The 26,463-nt window shown below is 34.6% G+C and overlaps 1 protein-coding gene across 6 annotated transcripts; it reads left to right on the forward strand.

Moving 5' to 3' along the window:
* LOC123556598 (GTP-binding protein 8-like) lies at positions 1–26,131 on the forward strand. 6 transcript variants are annotated; one of them, XM_053542870.1, is made up of 8 exons: positions 1–141; positions 12,629–13,170; positions 13,954–14,111; positions 15,161–15,256; positions 17,100–17,230; positions 22,067–22,166; positions 24,156–24,271; positions 25,552–26,129. In XM_053542870.1, the coding sequence occupies exons 2-8, from the start codon at positions 12,651–12,653 to the stop codon at positions 25,631–25,633; spliced, it is 1,203 nt and encodes a 400-aa protein (XP_053398845.1). In that variant the 5' UTR covers positions 1–141; positions 12,629–12,650; the 3' UTR covers positions 25,634–26,129. The 6 variants fall into 6 exon arrangements, 5 of the variants coding, with proteins under 5 accessions (XP_053398845.1, XP_045203375.2, XP_045203374.2 ...); XM_045347440.2 differs by lacking the exon at positions 1–141 and adding an exon at positions 6,861–6,987; XR_006687493.2 differs by lacking the exons at positions 1–141; positions 25,552–26,129 and adding exons at positions 7,049–7,113; positions 23,765–23,861.
* Positions 26,132–26,463: the final 332 nt, after the last annotated feature.

The following is a 26,463-nucleotide window of genomic DNA, read 5'->3' on the forward strand; positions in this document are numbered from 1 at the left end:
TTTCACAGCATGTACTTTTTACGTAGCATTCTACTTTCGTTTTCGTATGCCCAAAACAAAAGAAAAACGTAACTTTCCATGTAGATTTGTCTTCTAAATCTTACTGACAACGAAGAACAATGGGTTTAATCAGCGATTTAGGTACACAGTCATTGATTACATGTAGATTTGACGAACTGCCTATGCTCTTAACGTAATTCAATGGTGAAATGGTATGTGATGATTGACAAAATAAAGTTGGGCATTGATAGTTGTTCAATAAAACTTGTTACTTATTAAATTATCACCAGATATCTGTCTCTGAAAATGCAAGCCAGCACTTCATGTTGGTAACAAAATAAAAATGTTTGAAAGTATGGTAAACATTATCTAAGGAATAATACAAAATATCTACCCCATATCTGAGATATGAAAAATTCTCAAATGCAATGTGAAAATAATATGTAAAATGGTGTCTGTAAAATGATGCCAGCAAGCGTACTTGGACAATGCCCTTTCAGTGCCAAACCGCGCAATAAAAGTGCCCTTTTTCAAGGGAAGCACCATGCCCCTTTTAGAGTCTGCAGGAAACACTATTCATATTGTGTTGTAAGTGAGAGCACAGTAAAATGTATACATTCATGTACTAGCGCAATAATTTAGAGCATTAGAAAGCCATTGAACCCATTTTTGTTTTAAACTTAGGTGGCAGGGGAGTGCAGATTTGCGAATTCCACATTGACGTGTGGGTACCAGTGTTGAAATATCCATAGAAATCTCGTTTTTGCTTATTTTTCTTTGAAACTACTATGGACTATTGCAGATACTATAGACTACATAAAGACGACTCTCCGGTCCTATGCACCTGTCGCTTTCCATGCCAGATGTAGTGAAAATTGGCCAAATCACCCAAATTTTATAGACCAAAATAAGCCTAACCGGGCCTCACTTCGAACTCTGCCATTCATCCATTTTGTATTTTTAAATCCAATTTCATAGCATATATGTATAGTGCGAACATAGATGCATACCCAGGTGGTGTGGAATGTGTCTCCCAACCACCACTTTATTTCCCTAATTTTCACTTGAAAAAAAGTGGATGGATGACAGCCGAGCGTCTGGCCGACTTTTTGTTCTGATGTTTATGTTTTAGCCTCAACCGAAAGTACGGAGCTAGGAATTTTAAAACACCCGCCATGTAGAATCATTAACCGTTCCTCATTCCCCAGATATATTAAAGAATTAATAATGATAAATAACCAGTAAGATAGATATGCCTTTATATCGCCCCTGTCCTGTTTATACAGAAAATCGACCGGGGCCAAACTACGAAACCGCTCCCCTGCCACCTTAGCATTAAAACGTATCTTTTAATAGAGTGCAAAACATATATAATATATATCTATTTAAGGTAACTCACAACCATCATGGGCTAAATAATAAGTAATTGGTATTTTTTCCCAATTCATACTAATTAATATTGGATAATTTTAACAAACTAAGTCTTTTTTATTTTTCTTTCTCTTTTAAACATCAATGGCAGTTATTATTGATCTTTATTATTATTTTCCTTTATTTTGCTGATAAATAACAACAAATTTTGGTATTTTTCTTATAAACACATTTTTTAAAAAACATACAGTGCTTTAGGGTATAGTGGATAGCTAACTAATTTTTCTTGCATTCCAATTCAAAGAAATGAACTTTTGTAGTTTTTATTCAGTATATCAGACTGAAAACATCTATTCTTCTTAAAACAGCCAGCTTTTCATAGAAATTCATATCTTTTTTCTCTCCACGCCATTGTTTACATATGTGCTGATTTAGGGTGTACAGGATAGCTTTGGTCATTTTTTTACATTATTAGTTTAAAATCCACATCTTAACAAACTTTCCAAAATTTCTTTAATATAAATCAGAATAATAATGTATTCTCTTTTCAAAAACATTCAGATTTTTAAATTTCTATCAAATACTTTTCATTCACGGACGATTTTCACATATACACCAATTTAGTCTATAGGGGATAGCTTTATTTAACATTTGATGACTTATGAAAAATAACACAAGAAGCAAATATTTAAAATGTATGTCAGAATATCTGTTTGCATGCAAGTTAAAGAATGATATGACAATTTATACAATAATTCAAGTCTAAATATAAAATTTGTCAATCTATCCTCTATACCCTAAAATCCGCTACTGGTTTCAAAGCAGTTTCCGTCATAAAATGAAGGTTTTTCAAATATCTTTTTTCTTGAACATTTCAGTTCCGTAAAATGCTCCCAAAGAGAACACCTTAGCTCTTCTGCTTTACGAAAACATAAATATCAATAGTGTCTAGCGCACGTGATAACACACATAGGGGCTCCAAAAGGGGTGAATAAATAGAGCTGAATCGGTTGACTACAGAAGCAGTTTCCGTCATCAATTTTTGTTTTAATATTTATGTACTTTTTTACAGTGAATACGACTAGAAAAGCACCATCCGTGTTTTTTTTAATCTTTCTGGTAAAATTTTTAATACAATTTTAAGAAGTTTGAAGGTTCAGGTGTTAAATTAGGCTTGTTGAATATAGGAGGTAAAAAAAAAAGCAAAACCTCAGACTCGAACTCGCGATCTCATGCTTGTGAAGCCAATGTTCTACTGATTGAGCTACACGGCCAGTTGACATCATGGCGACAATTTATATAGCTTAAATACACATATACTACGTAAGGGATACAAACGTCATTTTGTATGGCGCATAGTATGTGACCAGTTACCCCGGCCCACTTGGATAAGAAAAATCTGGCAGGGGTAACCTAATCATCTATATTTCATATTGGTTTTTGCTTTCTTAACCGAGAAAAAAAAATATTGGCGATGCACAAAAATGACTCATTTTTATCTTTATTATGTATTTTTGGTAAATCATCAGGTTTCGACTGCCAAAAGGAGGAACTTTCAACTTAATTGGGGATTACGGAGTTATTCTTTGCGCATGCCCATTAGTTGCACGTGAAATACCCCATGTGCGGAATGTAAACAAAACAATTATGGAATGAACAATTCGAGTTTTCTTGGAAAGTTTTTACCCTTTGTTGCTGAAATTTCACAGAGCTCTGGATTGCAGGGTAGCATTATGGAAACAATATCGACTTCATTGTGAAGAACGTCACGAAACGTAAAATAATGCGTTGACAGATACTACTAGCCGACGGAAAATGCTTCGAAACCAGTATACCCTAAAGCACTGTATCTCAGTTAAACGTTAAGACCTGACATAACATGGAAAATAAAAAATGTAAAATATCAATTAAAATGAACTTATAAAGTGATATGAGTTATGTCAGGTCTTATATTTAGGACTACTTCCAAGGGAGGAAACGTCTTGGGAGGCACTGTCTGGGGGGGGAACGTCTGGATACCGTCGCGACCTCACATTTTTTATATCAGGGACTTTGAATAGGTATGCAGGACAGAGTAAAAAAAAAGACTAATAAACAACACGACTTGACATGTAAACCTTAAACCTGGTGACTTTAATCGCCTTTTAAACGTCTGCAACCTCCAGATGAATAGTGCAAATGGGCGTGTTTCTTTAAGGGGAGAAAACTCTTTAATTACCATTCCAGTTTTTGTTAATGGTAAGAGACCACCAATTGTTTCCCCATATAACATTATCGCGTGTATGGCCTTCTATAAATCGAAACATGTATATCTAATAACATGTTTTTCAAGAACTATCTTGGCTCTACCGAAATATCGTACGAAAACACATTAATAGTGATACCTTATTAAAAGGTCAGTCTGGTGTAGGCCCTACACCCAAGTTGTAGGAGGAGCTTCCTAAAAATACACGAATGTAAGTGAGGTCGAGAAACGGTCAGTTGAATTCTAAACAAACCCTATTAAATCATCAATGCTTTTTAGTTTTAGTCTACAAAGAAACACTTTCAGGATTTTCTACAGTATAGTGAAACATATTATGGATTTATCTGGTGATTATTTGTTTCAAAATTGATGCTTTCTTCTGTGTTTACAGTATTTTATTATACCTTTTGATAAAGGCAGTGGCTAGGTAGCCGGTTCCGGCTACCTAGACCTTTAGTCTACATAGCCGGTTCCGGCTACCGAGACTAAAGGTCTAGGTAGCCGGTTCTATATATACATAACGTATATGTACATGTAAGGTCAAGGTAGCCGGTTTTGATAAACTGTATTATAAAGGATCATTATATTAGTTAAATAAATTACATTTCTTGTGATTTATTATTTATAATTTGTGACTTACTTGTTTATTTCGCCGTATTTACGCACTTATATCATATCTGTTGATACTTTGTTATGTTATCATGTCGTTTTTGTCACTGGAGTGTTTAAATGGCGCGTTTATAAATTCTTAAAATATCTTTTAATCATTTTTTTTGTAGTTTGTTATATATTGAAAAACATTTTTGATAGATGATGTCAACTGACGGCGATTCTTTAGCATTAGGTCATTAGTTATTATCTTTCGTATTTAGAATATTATGCTGCCTTAGATAAAGAGCTCATATGTTCAAACAAACAATTAGAACCAATCAAGATTATTGACTAATAACAAATTGGCGGAGAAATTTTGTAGTAGTTAATTAATTAAAGACGCAAAATCATAGAGGTGCGAAAGTGGTGATCACCTACAATTATCACTTAAACGGAGCAAGAAAGGATCAAACGCCAGAATGTTCAGTTGAGCCTCATCATTTAATGTACATTGATGCTCTTTGTTTTGCCCTTTATTACTGTTTGTTTTGTTTTGTTTTAAGAATGAATCACAGTATCTCATATATGTATCGAGTACGTTTTAACATAACAAATTGAAAATGTCGCTCGATATGATATGAGCGTGTAAATACGAAATATACCGGTTAAACACAAATAATAAATAATGAATTACAAGAAATGTAATTCGTTAAACTAATATTATGATTCTTTATAATACAGTTTATTAAATCCGGCTACCTTGACTTACATGTTCATATACGATATCTATATATAGAGCAAGCTACCTAGACCTTTAGTCTAGGTAGCCAGAACCGGCTACCTAGCCACTGCCTTTGATAAAATTTGCTACATTTTATGTGTATTGTTTTTTTTTTTCATATTAAATACATTGTCGTGCAATACTAACGATGTAAGCAAGTAGTCATCTCATTAACATAAAAATCATACTTAAGTATCACTATTCATAGGTATTTTGGTGGAACTAATACAGTTGTTGGAAAAAAAGTGATCCGATAGACACGTTTCAATTTATAGAAGGCCGTGCACGCCATAATTTTATAATGGAATTCAATGGGAAAACAAGTGGTAGTCTCTAATATATAACCTACCGGACCACTAGGTCAGAGACCATCAATTAAAAAATGTACAGGTAACTTAGTGGGCATTAGTTATGTGTATGCTTGGGAATAAGGTCATGTTTGTCCGTTCTGATTGGTCAGTCATGTAAACAAACTATAGATAAGATTTTTCTTTTTCAAAATTGACTTTTTTACTGCATTTACAGTATTTCATTATATGTTTTGACAAAATATGCTACAAAAAGTTACATCAAACGAATGTTTTCCGTCGTCCCAATGATTCAAACATTGTGTCATCTCATTTGCACGAAAATTACTTAAATAAAGTATCGCTATTTATATATTTATGGAAGTGTCTAGGGGTATGGATCCGTACCTCTAGAATCTGATTCTAGAGGTACGGATCCATACCTCTAGACAAGACTGTTAGGTATTTTCTAGGGGTACGGACCTCCGTTTTTCTAGAGGTTAAGTGTCATTTACATTTAAAATTTTATTGAAAATGAAAGAAAAAATAAGACTTCATCAGTATTCACCTTAAACTTGGATCTAAGTGGTTTACAGATAACAACGTTCATCCGATTTGTTACATTTTCCTTCGAAACGTAAATAACCGAGGAACACCAAATAAATCATGAGGATTTGAACTGGCAGAAAAAAGGTATTAAAATTATTTTAAAAAATATTAAGTATGTTTGAAAAAAAAAACTGTTTTTAATGATAATTAACTCTTAGGGTATTTATGTTTTCCACACATTTGGTAGCCGTTACGAGATACAAGGGACGTTTTCACAAACAATTTCTTTTACTTAATATTGATTATAAAACAATCAGTTCCGTGCCGATTATCATTATATCTTGTTAAATAACAAAATAAAAGAAACAAAATAAATAGGTGCATAGGCCTAATAATAATTATTATTATCCTAATTTTTTTTCTGCTGAAGTTCATATATAATTTATCCAGCGGTTAGATTCACTCATTTATCTGTTATCAACCAACTAATCCGCATGGAACAGTGTATTCATTTGGAGTTCCTCGGTTATTTAGGTTTTGAAAGAGAAGATAAACAATCGGGTGAACGCTGGTATCTGTACATCATTTAAATCCAAGTTTTAAGTAAACACTAGTTAAGTTTTATTTGTTATTTCATTTTCAACAAAATTTAAGATGTAAATAACCCTAAATCTCTAGAAAAAGGAGGTCCGTACCCCTAGAAAACCCATAACAGGCTTTTTAACATTTATTTCTTAGATTTTTCTTAAGGGTCACTCCTTATTGTACCCTAAGTCACCCCTTAGTGGTCCTTAGTGCTCACTTAGAGGTCCTTAGTGGTCCTTTGTGCCTCCTTAGTGGTCCTTAGCGGTCCTTAGTGGTCCTTAGTGGTATATTGCAGGACCGCCCCTAGACACTTCCTATATTTTTGCATCCAATATTTTGATGGAAATAAGATAGTTCTTGAAAGACATGTGATAAGATATACAGTTTTCGAATTATTGAAGGCCGTACACGAAATAATGGAAGTCTAAGTTTCAAGTTTCAAGCTTATTTTCTTATGTTTGGCCCATATGGGCATCAACATTTACAATGATGAAATACAAAGAAAACAATTGGAAAACAATTGGTGGTCTCTAACCCATAGCCATCTGCCCGCATCGTTGTCATCTCCTACTTGCTTGGTATATTTTGCTTATACAGTAGTGTTTTATTTTATGCATTATGCTATGAAATTGCAGTTTAATATCTAGATGATCTATGAAGTTAGGAACTCATCAAATTGTTAATTTATTAAATTGTTTGACAAGGTTATTATTACCTTGGTTTTACTATGCAGTAGTGGATGGTATTTCGGATATGTAGCCTATTATTAAAGCTGTCTGTCCTAGGTGCAGCTTGACTTATTCGACTTATCGGGAAGGTGTACTATAGCATCAGGTATTATCTAAAAAATGAAGCTCTTCCATTGTCTGTGTGTCTGTTCATCCATCTGTCCCCGTTATACACAATCTCTGATTACAGTGTTACCTGAAGTGTAATAGATCTTGGGAAGACTGACTTTACATTCGATATTTAAGTTGTTGACCTGTCAAAAATATAATGATATTCATCTCTTGAGTACAATTATTTGGACAAAATACTGTAATCAAAATAATTTCGACAGTCAGATTGTTTTGTATTTGTGATCGATAATCCAGGTGCGTTACTGGAGTGATTTCATCATTACGCAGATAAGGCATCAACGCTCGACATAAGCTGAGGTTGGGGTAGGTGTGGGAGGGGCAACTGCTGGGGGTTTGGCGGGGGCCTACCCCGAAAAGTTTTAGATTTTACTCATTTAAATAGAGCCCATTGAACGCAAATTAGAGACAAAAAATGACCCTTGATGACAATTTTAAACATATTCCACCAAGTTCGATAACCAGCAAAATCGCTCCAGGTGCTGTAGAGTTATGGTCCTTGAATTACTCAAAATCTGCAAATTTAGCCTTGTCCGCCCTCTAAGTCAAACATTTTTTATCCGATTTTTACCAAGCTTGGTAACAATGTTTGTGGGCATAATATCTTGGCCAAGTTCGATAACCAGCAAAATCCCCCAGGCACTCTTGATTTATGGCCCTTGAATTACTAGAAAATCTGCAAATTTAGCCTTGTCTGCCCGCTAAGTCAAACAGTTTTCATCCGATCTTCACCAAACTTGATGACAATGTTTGTGGGCATAATATCTTGGCCAAGTTCAATAACCTGCCAGATCCGCCCCAGACAGTCTTGGATTATGGCCCTTGAATTACTCAGAAAACTACGAAATTAGCCTTGCCCGCACTCTGAGTATAACAGTTTTCGTTCAATCTTCACAAACTTGCATGTTTGTCGGCTAAATATATCAGCCAGGTTCCATAATCAGCCAAATCACCCCAGGCATAATCTTGGATTATGGCCCTTGAATTACTCGAAATCTGTGAATTTAGTCTTGTCCATTCTCTAAGTTGAATAGTTTTCATCCGATCTTCACCAAATTTGCTGACAATGTTTTTGGGTAAAATATCTTGGCCAAGTTCGATAACCAGCCAAATCTGCCCCAGGCACTCTTGAATTATTGCCCTAGAATTAGACCAAATTCGATGACGGGCGTATTTTGTGACAGTCTGCCACTCTTGTTCACATTTAGGTTACACTGCTTGTTTGACCAGAAGGGTTGTATTATATGTATTGAGCTGTTGTCATCATTGTACGCTTTCAATTTTTATGTTAGGGATTCTGCTTGGTTACATTATATGTTTTCAGAGGATATTCTGACTAGTTTAGTTAACTAGCACAACAAAAGTCTTAAAGCAACTGGTGCCAGTGGATGTGAGGGGTGTTTCACTTTTCATTACCTCTCATTAACAGACTCAGTCAAACATGTTTGCAATGTGTTTTTGCTTAAGAGCATTCTATGCTTCTAAAGGACCTTATTACTGGTCTTTCTTTTCAAACTTGAAAACCCAGTAATTAAATTGGGAGGGTGGGTGTTTGGATGGCTTGGCTGCATCAAGTTTTTCATTTCTTGTGTGAATAACTTAAGTTAGGGTAAAGACACTTATATGAATCTTGGCATGTAAGTAGCTTATAGTAATAACAAAGTTGGGATTGCTTTGTGGGCAAGTGGAATCAAGTTAAAATAATTGCTCAATAACTTCAGTTTGGCTGGATATATATTGCAAACTTTTTGGTAGCATATTGCAAGAGCAAGGTTCACAGTGGCACAGTGTTGTAAGGCAATGTCTGAATGCAAAAAGTTAGGAGGGCAGCTGAATAAATAAATAAATAAATAAATAAATAAATAAAGAGTCAGTAGGGTAAAGGTCACAGTTAAAAAAAGTTTTTCCACAGGGGTCATCAGAAAGGTGGTTTCCTATTTTCAGCTTCAGTTAGGGTTTACATATTGTCAGCTTGTATAAAAAATTAGCATCTGGTTATATTTAGGATTGCTGTTACTGAAAACAGAAAAATGATTTCTGTCAATAACTCAAGTTAGGAAAGAGATAAATTTATTTTATGCTGACTGATGAAATACTGTATTTTATCAGTGAGATATAATCCATATCACTCACTGTAAGTGATATAGCATTGCCGATCTACTTGTACATTGTGTATAAATTAAAACTATTTGCTTAAAACAGGATGAAAATTATAGTTGCCTTTTGTTAATTATCCCCCGCCGATGAAATCGGGAGGGGGGTATTGAAATGGCGTTGTCCGTCCGCAGCCATTTCTCAGTAACTACTGGATAGAATTTCATGAAACTTGAAGTAAACATGAACCGACATACTGCGATGATGCCTGATAAGTTATTTTTTTGATTGGTCAATTTCTCTTAGAGTTATTGCCCTTGATTTAATGAAAAATGTCTGTCCTCAGCCATTTCTCAGTAACTAGCAGGTAGAATTTCATCAAACTTGAAACAGACATGAACCAAGATACTGCAATGATGCCCTTCAAGTTATTGTTTAGATTGGTTAATTTCCTTTTGAGTTATTGCCCATGATTTAATGAAAAATGCACAAAAATGTCCGTCCGCCGCCATTTCTCAGTAACTAGCAGGTAGAATTTCATCAAACTTGAAATGAACATTAGCCAACATTCTGCAATGATGCCCGTTAACTTTTTTTTTTGATTAGTCAATTTCCTTTAGAGTTATAGCCCTTGATTTATTGAAAAATACACGTCTGCAGCCATTTCTCAGTAACAAGTTTGTAGAATTTCATGAAACTTGAAATAAATATGAACCAACATACTTTGATGATGCTTGTCGTTTTCTTTTTGTATTGGTCAATTTTCCATACAGTTATTGCCTTTTAATTGTTTAAAAATCCACAGATTTGTACATAACAAACCAACCAATTGGAAGAATTTCATTAAACTTTTTTCATTCTTTTCCATGAACATGTATTTTAAACATGTGAAATTGTGTACCCACACCTGGTCGCAACCTTGCCTTGGTCACCCCCCTCCCCCTACCCCCAATTTTTTTTTTTAGATTTTTTTTAGATTTTTAATTTTCCATCAGTATTTATAATCAACATGTAAAGTTTTGTAAGTTTTTGCTGGATATATTTTTGCCGTTGCTCACCACAGACCCTTTCAGCGGGGGATACCAATTCCTTGAATTTGCTTGTTTATATATATTTCTCGATTCAAATTATGTTACTTAATGAGGATTTCTTAATGTTATGCAGCGATAAATAAAATAAAATGGAACTTTATGTCGTGTGTGTCTTTTTAATGTCTCAGCACGTCTGACTTCATGTTTGTTTATGTGCGTCTATTTCCTGCAGTGAGATTAAAATTTGTTACAAAATGCATATCTTAATGTATTTAAGCATAAAATAAAAAGAAAGTTTGTTTGTTTTTTGTGAATATAGAATAACTCACCTCAAAATGAGAACATTTTCACTAGGGCTACGCGCGCATGAAAATATTTGAAATTTTCTCACTTCGCAGTAAGATATATTCCATATTCACTCAAAACAAACAAATATCCTCTATGTATTGCGGTGGAACTTGGAATGATGTAAGCAAGGTAATTTAAGGACGTATGTTAGAATTTGGTGCGAAAATTTTCCCAATAACAGAATTTCTTCAAACTTTGGCTATTGAAGGACAATCATCTAAGAAACAAAAAAATGCAATAAAAAACATAGGTCACTGGTATCAAAAAGAGTTATCTGCCCGTGAAAACGGCATTTCCCCCAAAAATGACGTTTTCAAGGGCAGATAACTCTTTTTCGAATCCGGTGACCTATGATTTTTATTGCATTTTTAGCTCGACTATTCATAGAATAGTAGAGCTATTGGACTCGCCCATGCGTCGGCGTCCGCGTCGGCGTCTGCGTCGGCGTCTGCGTCCGCGTCCCGATTTGGTTAAGTTTTTGTATGTAAGCTGGTATCTCAGCAACCACTTGTGGGAATGGATTGAAACTTCACACACTTATTCTCTGTGATAAACTGACCTACATTGCACAGGTTCCATAACTCTATTATGCTTTTTTACATAATTATGCCCCTTTTTCGACTTAGAAATTTTTGGTTAAGGTTTTGTATGTAAGCTGGTATCTCAGTAACCACTTGTGGGAATGGATTGAAACTTCACAAACTTATTTACTGTGATAAACTGACTTACATTGCACAGGTTCCATAACTCTATTTTGCTTTTTTACAAAATTATGCCCCTTTTTCGACTTAGAATTTTTTGGTGAAGGTTTTGTATGTAAGCTGGTATCTCAGTACTCACTAATTGGAATGGATTGAAACTTCACACACTTGTTCACTGTCATGATCTGACATGCACAAAGCAGGTCCCATGACTTTATTTTGCTTTTTTTCAAAATTATGCCCCTTTTTCAACATAGAAATTTTTGGTTAAGTTTTTGTATGTAAGCTGGTATCTCAGTATCCACTAATGGGAATGGATTGAAACTTCACACACTTGTCCACTGTCCTGAGCTGATAAGCACTATGCAGGTTCCATAACCCTATTTTGCTTTTTTACTAAATTATGTCCCTTTTTCGACTCGTATTCATTCAATCGACAAGGCTGTTGAATAGTAGAGCGTTGCTGTCCTCTGACAGCTCTTGTTTTTATTTCTTAGATGATTGTCCTTCAATATCCAAAGTTTAAAGAAATTCTGTTATTGGGGAAAATTTTCGCCCATCTCATATACATTGAATTCTAGCGTACGCCTTTAATAGACCAGAAAGTTTGTGGGTCTGTCTTTGTAGCCACTTATGGACAAGGTCACTGTTAAGTCAAGGCCACTGTTATGAAAAATATATAGAGAAAATGTTTAACCCCCTTCCTTAATTTTCATAGAATTTCTGTATCTCTTGTTGATTTAGTTCATGAACTGTTTAATTAAAAGGTCCCATCAGTCTCCTTTTTGCATATATAGTTAATTTAAAAGTTAAACAAAGTATTAGTGTTTTTTTTTTTTTAAGTACTCCTGTACCAGGCAATTTTTAACCTTCTGAAAGCTATTTTTCATTGGCTTCTGTTAAATTTTCAGTAGATTTGTCGTTTATGAATAATTTATTGAATTCTTGGATAAAATCATAGCGAAACACGTTGTAGAATTTCATTTTGCCAGTGATTAAGTTTTGAAAGATCCTATAAATCGTGTTTTCTAAAAAAAAAAAATTCTTCACAGAAACATTACACAAATAATCTCTCTGCCAATATCACTTTTCTCAACTCTTTGGCATGGTTATGATGAACAAATTTTAAAATTACAGCTTTCTAAACTTTGAAATGAAAATATTAAAATAATGGATTGGATTATTTAGATTCAGATTCTCAGGACCAAGTATGAACTTGCTACAGAAAAGTTGCCTAGACTTGAGACTGAAGTCAGTTTTCCAAGCCATAGGATACTTAACTGTTAATGCAAGGCGGGTATCAGAGCTTTGTCAAAGGAGATCACTGTGTCAGAAATGTTATAGCTCTTTATGCAGAAGAAGGACTCCAGTTTCAGAACTATATTCTCAGGATTTAAATATACATAGACGAAACCTGCATGAACATTCATCAAAATTGTTTACTGATTCATCCCTTCTTTCATATAAAGATCACTCTGTTATCATTAATAGAAGAGTTCATTGCCAACATACAGGGGTGAAAGAATTGAACAAAGTTCAGAATAGATGGCTAAATAACTACACATATCATGGACAGTGTAGGAAATATTGTTCAGCAGATTTGCTTAGTTGTGGAAATAGTTCAGTATGGCAGCACATGGAGAGTCGAGGAATGAAAAGCGGACGTGATAAAGTAGGCCAGACTGTTGATGAAATTCTTAACCCTATAGACAGGCTCCAGCAGTTTGTTGGTAAGGAAACTTTCATTCTAGTATCAGTTAGCCTTAACTAAAAATATACTTGTTCTCTTTATCAGACTGAATACTTAGTAAATATTAATTAGTAGTTCCCTACTGTCCCTCGGTCTCTTACTGTCAATCAGTCAGTCAGTGTATGCTTTCTTGTCCAGTCCACAACTCTGCCATCTGTCAAGAGAGTATTAATAATACTTTACAAAAGTACTGCCCAAAATAAGGCAGTCTGTCTTGCAAAAAGCATTTAATTATTCTTTATAACAGTCATTCTAAAGCCAACTATTTGTAAATTAGACCATTTTTGAAAAAAAAAAAATGTTACAGTTTTCTCTGCGGATAATGGACTGGTAATACAATGCCAATGGGCAATTTTTGTTGAATTATAAATGTACTATTGTTACGCAGTTTGATACTCTTTGGATGTATAGTAGCTCAACATGCACATGGCTGTCTGTGAAAACCAGAGAATGCCAAAATGGTGCAGAGATAATACATAACTTGCCTAGTGTCAGTGTGGGTCCACTACTTAATTCAGACACAGTCTTTCTTTTGGAAAATATATCTCATTAGTCTGTAATCAAGATTAAAGCCTTTGCCATAACCAAGATTAAAGCCATCCTGTAATCAAGATTAAAGCATTCATTGTAATCGAGATGATACCCTGTACAGTAATCAAGGGGAAAGCCATCCCATTAAGATTTAAGCCTTCAAATTAACTCAGATGTAAACTTTTTTTCTTTTTTTAACATTTTGTTTGATATATACAATACCTTATTACAGCTGTACCTCTACTGCCAGAGAAGGATTACATGTTTAGACCATCGGAAGAGGAGGTAGCTGAAGCACAGCAGTTGTTTATATCTGGCCCCAAACATGATATAAAGTTCCTGAAGTCTGCAGTGTTTGAGGAACATCTGCCAGATTATGAACTTCCAGAGGTAAGAAATTGATTTTGTGGTATTTGTTCCTTCTCAAATAGCCTTTTAATTCTGACTTACAAAAAAGGAGCAGTAAAAACATGAAAGGTTAGACTACATGGCAACCATTCAAGTGGAGGTTTATTTAGAGAAATCAGCTTTAAATTGTTTCATTTCACTTAAATATATTGCATGAATTTTGTTTATGAATTGCACAGTCAAACATGTTTGAAGCAGCTAATTGTGGAAATTGGTAGAACAGCTACTTAAGGTAGAAACCCCTTACACCACATGTGGATTTTTTTTTCAGCTTCGTTGAAATGCAGTTGCATAAATCTTATGAATGACTTATCATCTATTTTTAGATTACAGTCTGGAAACAATTGTATTAAAGAGCGATTGTACTTCATATTGGAAACAGTCTCCCTACCTCCATTCATTTTTGAATTCAAGTCTACATTTTAAAATGTTAAATTTGGGAAACAGATTTTAGTTTTGCGTGTTTTGTTTGCAATAAAACATGGTTTTTAGTTCAGATGCATATATATATAGTAATCTAATCACAAAGGCCGAAGGTGAACGAAAAAACGTGTTTTATTTGCCAACAAAGCAGGCAAAACTAACATCTGTTTCATACCAGATGTCGGACACATACACAATCAGTCATTTAGTTCAAAATTGTTGAAGAGTGGTTTACCAGGACAAGAAGTGCAAAAATATTTTGATGACCTATCAGTTGCTGTTAAGCGTCCAATACTATAATACTACTGTATTTCAAATACATTTTTTTAAATCATGAAAATGTCTGTCAGATCAGTTTCAGTCCGAAACAGATAATGATTTTAAGTTTCTCTGACCAAAAGTCTGGTGGCTGTCTATCAGTTTCTTGAAGCCTGATATAATTTGCCATAGTTACAGTTTAGGACTTTTAAGACCTTGTATTAAGTGTTCAAGAAACAAACCTGCCATATAGTACTTGTTACGTCATTTCACATAACTTATCTTTTTCCATGATCTTAAATTCTTGTTTGATCTCCTAGCAATTAGATTTAGAAACCTATGCTTTTCAGGTGGCATTTATTGGCAGAAGCAATGTCGGAAAATCATCTTTGATACAAATGCTGCTAAGTCATACGGATGCTCTGGTCAGGGTCTCCAAAAAACCTGTAAGTTTGTTGTTATCAACAATTACTATGAAATTGTTTAATTTTGTGGGTGTGTCATTTTTCTGGCTTTGTTCAGACTGACTACTGTAAAAGCAGAATTTTTCGCGGGGATTCGCTATATACACGAGGCCCTACATGTCGTGAAAACTAATCCTAGCATAAATATTCCCCATTAGTAATATTCAATTAAAGTAGGATACTATTTTTAGCTCCACTATTCAAAGAGTAGGTAGAGCTATTGGACTCACTCATGGGTCGGCATCAGTGTCCGTGTCCGCATCAGCCTCAGCGTCCCGATTTGATTAGGTTTTTGTATGTAAGCTGGTATCTTAGTAACCACTAATGGGAATGGATTGAAACTTCACACACTTACGCACTGTGATAAACTGACTTATATTGCACAGATTCCATAACACTGTTTTGCTTTTTTACAAAATTATGCCCCTTTTTTCAACAGCTGTGTTTGTTTAGGTTTTTGTATGTAAACTGGTATCTCAGTACTCACTAATGAGAATGGATTGAAACTTCACACACTTGTTCACTGTCATGATCTGACATGCCGTGCACAGGTTTCATAACTCTGCTTAGCATTTTTACAGAGTTATGCCCCTTTTTCGACTTAGCAATTTTGGTTAAGTTTTTGTATGTAAGCTGGTATCTCAGTACACACAAGAGCCCACCCGCTTAGCTCAGTAGGGAGAGCATTGGTCTACAGATCATGGGGTCGCGAGTTTGATCCCGGGGCGGGGTGTATGTTATCTGTGACGATTTGATAAAAGACATTGTGTCTGAAATCATTTGTCCTCCACCTCTGATATTTCATGTGGGGAAGCTGGCAGTTACTTGCAGAGAACAGGTTTGTACTGGTACAGAATCATGAAACACTGGCTAGGTTAACTGCCTGCCGTTACATGACTGAAATACTGTTGAAAAATGGCATTAAACCCAAAAACAAACAAATAGTACCCACAAATGGGAATGGATTGAAACTTAACACAGTTGTCCACTGTCATGAACTAATATGCATTTTTACAGGTTCCATAACCCTGTTTTATAATTTTACAAAATTATTCCCCTTTTTCAACTTTTGTCTTCATTCATCTGACAAGGCAGTTTAATAGTCGAGTGTTGAGCTCTTGTTACTATTTGGCAAATATTAGGCCTCGTGAACATATTAAAAATTTCAAATTCGCAAAATTTTGACACAGTCAAAATAGTGCTTTTACATTATTTTGTGGAGATAGGAATTTGTGGAATTTAAGATTTGAACAGAAAATGAATCGGAGTTTTATTTTCTGTGTGATTCAGTTTAGTTGATTGGTGCAACCATGAATTGGTCTGCCACAGATGTTTACTTGATGGTTTCTTGATTTCCAATTTATTTCACACGATACCACTGTTGAGTAAGATCTCCAACATAGAATTTGATGTTGTTTCCTTCAAATGAATACCTTAGTCAGGGGAGGACCATAGAATTATTTTTAAACTTCACTTGTGATTAGATTTTGACCCATGATCATTGAGATAGCTGTCATATTCTCTGCTGCTACTTTGCTTCTTAAATGTTTACTAAAATCACACTGTTCTTGCAGCTCAATTTTTGTCCTTTAAAATGATTCACCTAGAACAAGGCACTTATAGACATGAGATAAACTTTTCCAAGTGAATGACTAAAACTTCACCCTAAATATTTTTTTACATCAAAGTAAGTTTAATTTGCACTTACAGTTAAGGAACTGTTACATAGGAATTACCATTTAACTTGTAAATGGGAGAGATTCTTAAAAATGTTTGTTTTTGATAATTTTAAATGATGTATTACCTTTGTATGTTTTTTTTTCAGGGCAGCACAAAGTTACTGAACTTTTTCCAAGTTGGGAAGAGGTTTACGCTAGTTGATATGCCTGGGTATGGATACAATATGCCAGAGCACTACGCATCATCTGTTGAAAATTTCCTCTCAACAAGAAAAAAGTTTGTATCTTGTTTGAATATTGAAGGTGCACACTTTCAGCTATTTGTCAAATAGGGGAATCTTTGCATATAAGTAAACAATGTCAGTGTGTTTTTTATGCCCCCGAAGGGAGGCATATTAGTTTTCAACTGTCCGTCCGTTCGTTAGTTCGTTTGTCACAACGTTAACTTTTTGCATGAAGGCACTTACTCGCGAACCACTGCACCCAGGACCTTCAGACTTCACATGCTGATAGTACTTAATGAGTACACACGGCCCCTATTGACTTTGGGGTCACCAGATCAAAGGTCAAGGTCACCAGGTCAAAGGTCAAGGCGCTGCAGGGGCATATGTCACCATTAGTGACAGCTCTTGTTTTTCCAGTTCTTGGGTAATGGTTGATGGGCTCTTTGGAGGGGAAATCGTGCCTTAACGATTAAAAAAGTGGAAAATTCATGTTGTAATGAAAATAGTATTTATCTTAAATATGTTACACTTATATATAATAAGATGAAAATGGCTTTAAAGTTCATTGTTTTTGTTTTAAATGGTATGGTTTACATATATTCTACCTGGTAATAGGTTTGGTTTCAAAATGTAAAAAGAGGATAAACTCTTTTGGAGGGGAATTTTTGTCAAAAATGGGGGGGAAACACTTTTTGGAGATTGAAAAAGGCCCCCTAAAACACACACACCAGATAATGTCATGAAATACTTAAAAACTGAAAAGACGGATTATAGTTGTCTAGTGAAAAGATTTTACAAAGACTTTTATACAGTTTAATGTCCTTGAAGATACTCAAAATGCAGATTTTACAAATACTTTAATAAAGTTTGATGCCCTGACATTTGCTCACATGTAGTATTATCCCTCTTTACCAATTAAAAGCAGAGCTTCCCCTTTGATTTGGTAAAGATACGGATTTTTGACTGTATCTAAGTAATCTATTGATGGATCTTCATGAAACTACATAAATATAGACCACTATAGGGCATACATGCACATATATTTTCATCAGGATCTCTTCTTTTTTGCCCTTTTTGAGTCGGCTAAAGGCTGAAAGCCTTTTGACGAGTCCTTGCTGTTCAGCGATTCTCTAAATGGACTGAATAACATGTGAAGGGATGTAGTTCCATTAGATTTCTCAAACTTCAAACAGTTCACTGCATGAATGAAGTTAAGTTGTGTCAATTCCCTTTGCTATGACCAATATACGATGTAATCTGTCATATTTATGACTTGTAATTGTGCAATACTTGAATGTAACTCATTAAGCATAAATGTGCATTTCAAGAATTGCGCAGGCTTACAAAGCTTGGGTAACATCCAGCGAAAGACAAAAAATAGTTCCACAGGGCTCCAGATAAGATGTGTATTAGCGTAAATTACGTATAGAAATAATGCAAATACGCATGTCTAATAATTTCTAAGCGTGTAAAAACGTATATAAAATTACAGAGACGCACACAGTGCTTTTTTAAAAACAAAATCTGAATCGTCCGGATGCGTTAGGTAACATAGCCCATCAGCCTTAATTCTCCCACATTGAACGTAAACACGCATCGTATGATTTCTATAAACTTTGCGTGGGTTGAATTTTGCAGTCATTAAACGGATAAATTATCGGAAGAAGAAGCTCTTACTGGTTTGTTTAGTTACTACTGATATTAAAAATGATTTTAATTCTTATTTTTCGAGAAATAAACAGATCGGCGAAACTTTAAATTGTATTTTCTTGTAGTTTTTGAAATCGAAAGTGGATCGTCTATGTTTGGCTGCCCTTACAGAAGAAAAAGGCCTGCTGCGTACTCTTGCTGTGTACATACAGCGTATATGATGCATACATGATGTGTACTGAAATCAAGGGCTTTAAATAGTACGCAGGATATACACCGCACATACACCGATTGTACGTTTGTAGTACACTTTTGACATGCAAATGAGCTCTGCCGCGTACTACTTGCTGCGTACATGCTGTGGACTACATAGTACACAGGATGTATGCTGGAGGATTTTAGTATGCGGGAAATAGTACGCAAATGTACGTGGCACATACACTTTTCACATGCAAATGAGCCTGCGGTGTACTACCCCTGCGGCGTACATGCTGTGTACTCCTGTGGCGTACATGCTGTGTACTCCTGCGGTGTACATGCTGTGTACTCCTGGCCAGAGTCCTGCGGCGTACATGCTGTGTACTCCTGCTGCATACATGCTGTGTACTCTTGTGGCGAAACTGCTGTGATAATGTAAATTCCTTACCCCACCAACTTTTGTATGCAAATGCTGATCATTTGGACAGAAAAAAACAGAAAAAAGATAAGTGACATGCTTCAATAAGTATTTACCCTTACCAAAATAATGTAGATTGATGTTATCAAATAAATTAGTATGCTTTTCTTCATCCACTTTTCAATGAAATAAATCAATTTTTGTAGCATGTAATTTGGTAAACATTTGAAGAAAATGGCGTAACTGCATCAAGGGGAAACAACTTTAATGCAACTAAATATAAGTGTTATGATTTATTATAGACGATGTGTGCGTAGTATGTATTTATTTTGATTAAAATCCATCTGAGAACAATCTAGGACTGGAATTATATAAGCATTTATACACTTTTACGTCCGTAAAAAGTAGCGCACCAAAAAATTTTGGATTGATTTTTTTCAATGGGGCGAGCGCAATTAGCCAAAAACGTTCTGAAAATATACGAGCGGCAAATCCGATGAACAACTTTTTAATCTGGTGAGGCCTTAATGAGTTAACATAATGAGCATTAAAGCCTTTATAAAACATGATAGAATGGTGTTTTGCTTAAGAGTATTCAAATAACAGTGAGAGCTATTAATTCTTCTCATTCGGGCGCTGTTGAGGCATTATCTTGGTAATTATTTCATGTATTACAAATTGTAATGCAATGAAGTTCAAATAAGGCTTTTCAATTATCCAAGTTAGAAAGCTCCAGGATTAATTCAAAATGAAAAAGAATATACATTTTTACACTGCATGCAAGGTGCAGCTCAGAAATCACTAAGATGTAAGCTTCACAAATGAACATTGCAAATAGTAAATGGCAAATTTTCATTGTTCAGAATACCGGTAATCTGAACTATTCTATGCTATTAAGATAAAAGTTACTCGGAAATCAAGTTCTTGCTTCCAAAAAAAAAAAAAAATGTCCAAATCCTTCCTGCATGAAGTGTACTTCAGATTTTTACCTAAAAAAATTCAAAGTATAAACACCAAAAGAAAATGAACAAGTCCCTCCCGCATATATGAAGTTTACTTCAGACTTTAACTTATAAAAAAAAAACTGAGTATAAATGCCAAAAGAAATTGTACAAGTCTTTCCCGCGTATATGAAGTGTACTGCACAAATTTCAAAGTATCTGAGGTGTACATGCAGTGTACTATTTTCTTGTACAAGTCCCTCCTGCGTACATGCAGTGTACTCCTTAAATTTTCAGAGTCTGTGCTGCGTACTTGAAGTGTACTAGTGACCTCCTGCGTACATGTTGTGTACTCGTCGAAATAGTATGCGGCATGTACGCGGCATGCGGTGTATGTAAAATGTACTCCTCTGGCGTACTACTTTGTTCGCGGCATATACACAGCAAATACGCAGCATGTACGCCACAGAGGCTTGCTTCTGTAAGGGTGCTTTCATGAAACGAAACAACTTTTTTATGAAAAGATTTAAATAAGAGGTAATCTAACCATAAACTTCAATGTCAGATACTGCCAATTGCTGCTAAATGTCTTCGTATCATCACAATTTGTAAAATATATTGTTGAAACTGGAGAAAAGTGTAATCGTATCCGGATATAATATTTTGGGTAAATATCGAGCTGTGTTATGAAATTTTAAGAAAAAAACTAAAAACAAACTGAAACTGGTAGACTATACTGTCAGTACATCAATCATTAGCCGACTCAGGCCCTTCAGGCCTTTGATTTTACTTTACAATCCATAAATTCCCACATAACAAAGTACATGTAAACCCTGTTGGATCGTCTTGAAATTTAGAACAAGTATGGATAACTTTAGGGCAATGGTACATGCGTTTCTTTCTTCAATGACTGCTGAGTTATTTCCCTTTAATTGTTTTAAAATTCCAAAAGTCCTAGAAGACAAAGTAATCAATTGATGGATCTTCATGAAACTTATAGATCACTATAGAGCAGACTTTTCCCAATAATTATGTAAAAACTAGGAACCAACAAACTACTGCACTGTCCTCTTGTACATTTGGAAATTAAACATCTTTTAAGATATACCTCCTCATCCCCAAACTACTTACTTGGGTTATCAGTTATGGAATTTTGAAAGTAAGATCTATCAATAGTGCTATCATTGTTATAAATAATCCTGTTACATGTTAAACTGAAATCATTTTGCATTTCATGAGCATGAAATTTAATTTTGTGGGCAAAGTTCAACAAAAACAACAATTTTATAGAGACATGAATGTGGGATTTCAAATTTTGAAGATGAAACAAATGGAAAATTTACTTATTCATGGATTATTGCAACAACGAAATTCACAAAAAATATTCCACCACAAAAATTTATGATTTTAGAGTAATTTAAGACTACTCGAGTACATGTACACGGACCAGTCTCAGTTTTAAAATAGGCCACCTTAGCCTTTATCTGTGCAAACATGAAATTACAACATGCCAGCAGAAACATTTTTTGGGCTGTGACAAATGTATGATTTGTCTTCTTTTAATGGCTTACTGTGATTTGTCTTCTTTTAACAGCTTACTGTCTTTAGAATGCATCTGCATGCCAAGTAAACAAAAGCCTAAATATTTACATTGTAACTGAGTTAGATTTTGTTTTATTCAGACTGAGTCGGACATTCATCTTGGTAGATAGTACTGTTGGGGTAACAGAAACTGATGTGATTGGACTGAATATGCTGGAAGAATTTCATATACCTTATGTTGTGAGTTTATAAATGGGCCATGATATTTTGAAAGTGCTTTGAGTACCACATAATGTGTTATCTAGACTTAGGGAACTGATTTTAGAAACAGGAATATGAAACTGCACGGTTGTTTTACTCCAAACAGCTATTTCATTGAGATCTGAATTGATTGATTTCCCATTAACAGGTAAAAGAAGGGGGAACCTTACTTGTTTGTTGGGATTTATTTTTGTGGATTGATGTAGCAATAAAATCCACAAAAAATAGTCCCCACCACAAAGAATAGTCCCCACCACAGAAAATAATGATTTCACAGTACAGTGTAACTTCCGAAAACCGGACCGCCTAAAAACCGGAAACCTTTGAAAACCGCATGAAAGCCAATGTCCCGTTTTATTTTGTTCTTATTTCTATATATTTTTAACCTCTGAAAACAGGAACTTCCGAATTCTGAAAACCGGACGATTTTTGAAGCTCCGTTTATATTTCAACACTAAAATTGACTTCTGAAAACCGAACAGCAAAATATTTGCTGGATTAAAAGTACAACCTGATAATCCAGAAACGCTGTCAACATGTTCTTTTGTTTATTTATTAGCGGTGCGCGTTTATTTTGACACGCTATATAATCACAATGATCATTTGATGCAAAAGTAAGGAAGTAATTAGCGATTACTTTCATTTGTATTCAATTTATGAAAATGTGATGAATTAAATATCTCATGTGTTAAAAACTTTCTTAATGTTTGAACTAAAGAAAGATAGATTTTTAAATGATTAGTTACATCGATTAAACTATGCAATATCAACATTAATTAAAATTTAATGCTGACGAACTCGGGACTCCAAAGATGGTAAAATGTAAATGGAAAATGTTTGCGTTAATGTAAAGTTCTGTTGTTTCTTTTTATACTTGTTATTTATGTATTTATTATCCTTAATGTTTGTAAATAATTGATTAATTATCTAATTAATTAATATGAAATTGTAAAATTAAAAAGGATAAAAATATCCTTCATCCTATGTGTAAGAAAACATAACTCTTATGCACCACGTCCACTTTGCCTACAAACTTTCAAACTTCTGAATTCCGGAAACTTCCAAAAACCGAACTTTTAGGCTGGTCCGGAGGTTGTTCGGTTTTCGGAAGTTACACTGTATTTGTGTTTCATCACTTTGAATCAAAACTTCCTTTTCCCACAGGTGAAAATATGGCATGCAAAAATGTTTCTGCTCCAAAGTATAACTGGATTTTTGAAAAATTAATAATAGATTGATCAATGCAGTTTCATATAGCTCTAAGACTAGTGGAGAACTATGGTCAGACTTTGTGGTACTCCAAGTATGAAAAAGCCATACTGGGCTTTCATCACGGTAGATCCAGGGCTGTATGTGCAGTTTGTGTAACCTTTAAAAAAAGTAGTGCCTGGCACTGGCAGTTCTAAGTACTGCAATTTTAAAGTGAAATGACAAAATGTTTAGGATGTTTATTTAAAGTTTATTTAAAGATTGTTTAGAAAACAGTAATACTGCATATATTTTGCCACCTAGATCTGCTAGTGGTAAAGGAAAAGGTTTATTTTTGTCCAAACAGTTGTTTTGCATTTTCATTTTAGTTTGAAGATGACATTCTTACTCATTGATGGTTATGGGCCAAACACAGTAGATGCAGAAAGATTTGAAATGATTAACTCCATGAATATAGATTATTGTGTATGTAAATTATGACAATGTTTCCTTACATGGCAGTTTCCTAGGCTGTCAAGTTGAACACCTTCATTCAAAGAAAATATTTCATGAGTATTTTAAGGCCTTACTAAATTTTAGTAAAATGTTTCTAATAATAGAAGATAAATCCAATATGAAAGCAATAAAAACAAATGTTTTACACCTGCAATATGCAGGGCTTCTTTGGGAGATCATTACTATATTTTGATGAGGGACAACTCAATATCACTGTGGTAAGATGTTAACATAAAGCCATGTTGTGTTTATTGCTTGTTTTAGATTGTAATGACAAAGATTGATAAAGCTAAACCAGGCACGCTGTTGAAGAGCTTTATGACAGTTTTAAAATACAGAAATAAAACGCATCACTGTTTTCCACAGCCTTTTCTTGTCAGGTGTGTATGATGTCTTACTCCATATTCTTTCTTAGTACATGTACATGTAAGTCAAAATTAAAGAGAACACCAAAAATGCAGTCCTAAAATTAATGTTGAAAAATATTCCTTTAGAATGAATTATTCTTGATCATTCAAACTGATAAGTATAAAGGTTTCTTTTAACCCTTATTAATTTCATTAGAAAGAAATATAATATTGGTATTTTATTACATCATATTGAAAATTCTGAAAATGTAATTGAAACAGTGGAAAAGAATGAAAGAATCTGTTACACTTTATTTGTGCATCCAAGTCATTACCTCTCATTCTAACACGACCAGCAAATAACCTACATACATGTAGAGCAAAATCTATCTCGGGTTATTCTGCAATAAACCACTCGTGGCAATGACGTCATCCGATCCAGGGGCGTAGCATGGTCGTAAAAAGCAGTTACTATTTTTATGCCCCCAAAGGGAGACATATTAGTTTTCAACTGTCCGTCCGTTAGTTCGTTTGTTTGTCACAATGTTAACTTTTTGCATGAAGGCACTTTACTCGCGAACCACTGCACCCAGGACCTTCAAACTTCACATGCTGATAGTACTTATTGAGTACACGACCCCTACTGACTTTGGGGTCACCAGGTCAAAGGTCAAGGTCACAGGGGCCAACGTTAACTTTTTGCATGAAGGCACTTTACTCGCGAACCACTGCACCCAGGACCTTCAAACTTCACATGCTGATAGTACTTATTGAGTACACGACCTCTACTGACTTTGGGGTCACCTGGTCAAAGGTCAAGGTCACAGGGGCCATCGTTAACTTTTTGCATGAAGGCACTTTACTCGCGGACCACTGCACCCAGGACCTTCAAACTTCGCATGCTGATAGTACTTATTGAGTACACAACCCCGACTGACTTTGGGGTCACCAGGTCAAATGTCAAGGTCACTAGGTTAAAGGTCAAGGCACTGTGGGGGCATTTGTCACCATTAGTGACAGCTCTTGTTTTCTAACTGTTGAAACTAGTATGTCGTGTTAGAATTGAAATAACGAGTTCCCAAGTGTGTTTTATCGTAGAATAACTCGAGTTTTTTGTTTTATGCAAAATAATATATCACTCAGGCTTATGGACTTTGTGATATATTCTTATGCATAAGAACTCAAAACACAGGTTATTCTACGATAAACCATGTTTTGGGAACTTATTATTTCTTAATCAACAGCACCTGCTAACCAAGTCCACTTACATGTTTCCAAAGGAGATTCCTGTAGATTTTGTTTCTTCATTGCAGCTCAGTGAATGGTGAAGGTGTTCCACTCCTGCAGGCGTTTATAACATATGTGACTGGATGTGTTAGTTTTCAAGGATTATGATTATGCATTATCTTTTAATGAATACAGAACTGACAAAGGTATATCCTAATACAGAATGAGTGATTGAAGTGACAAAGAAAAAATACAGGAAAGAATAATCTTTAACACTTACACTTTAAAAAAAAACTTTTTTGAAATTGTATCTCTCCATAGTGAAGGAAACAGACAAATACATTTTTAGTTCATTTCTTTGCAGTCCCTCATATAAAAATAGTGTCAACATGACTCATCAAATGAAAGTTGGACATTAATACTTTTGACAGAAAAAAAGCCTTTAATTCAGATTGATTTATCTGTATGGAACTTTAGACATTTTCATTGATCACTTGTTAGATTTCAACCAAACTTTGTACCTATTGCTATAAGATAGTACAAAAGATTTATTTGTTTTACAAGTTTGAGTTTACATTATTTTAAAGACTTCCTACATATAATTTCCATTTTTTTCACTTTACAATTCCAGTAAAAAAAAAGATTTTGCTCAACACATTTTCTAAGAAATGTAATATAAAAGAAATAAAATAGTATGTTTATCTCATACTTATTATTTTTTCTCTCCAGTCTGATAATAAGATATTCCATGGTGCCCGTGCCATACAATTGATTCATTGTATTAAAAGTTTTGTAAATTAATGGATGGATTCATATTTGAATAACCTTTTGTGTATAATATAGTCTTTTAATCAGTTCTGAACCTCAGTGATTTGCGGTATGAAGTGGACACTTGATTATTTAAATGATAAGATATGTTCTTATCAAACAAGCATTTACGTGGAAATACCAGAAATCTACAAATAATTGAAATGCAGTCAATATATATATATGGGCTG

Source organism: Mercenaria mercenaria, chromosome 5 (genome assembly GCF_021730395.1).
Source record: "Mercenaria mercenaria strain notata chromosome 5, MADL_Memer_1, whole genome shotgun sequence".
In the NCBI taxonomy this organism is placed as follows: Eukaryota; Metazoa; Mollusca; class Bivalvia; order Venerida; family Veneridae; genus Mercenaria; species Mercenaria mercenaria.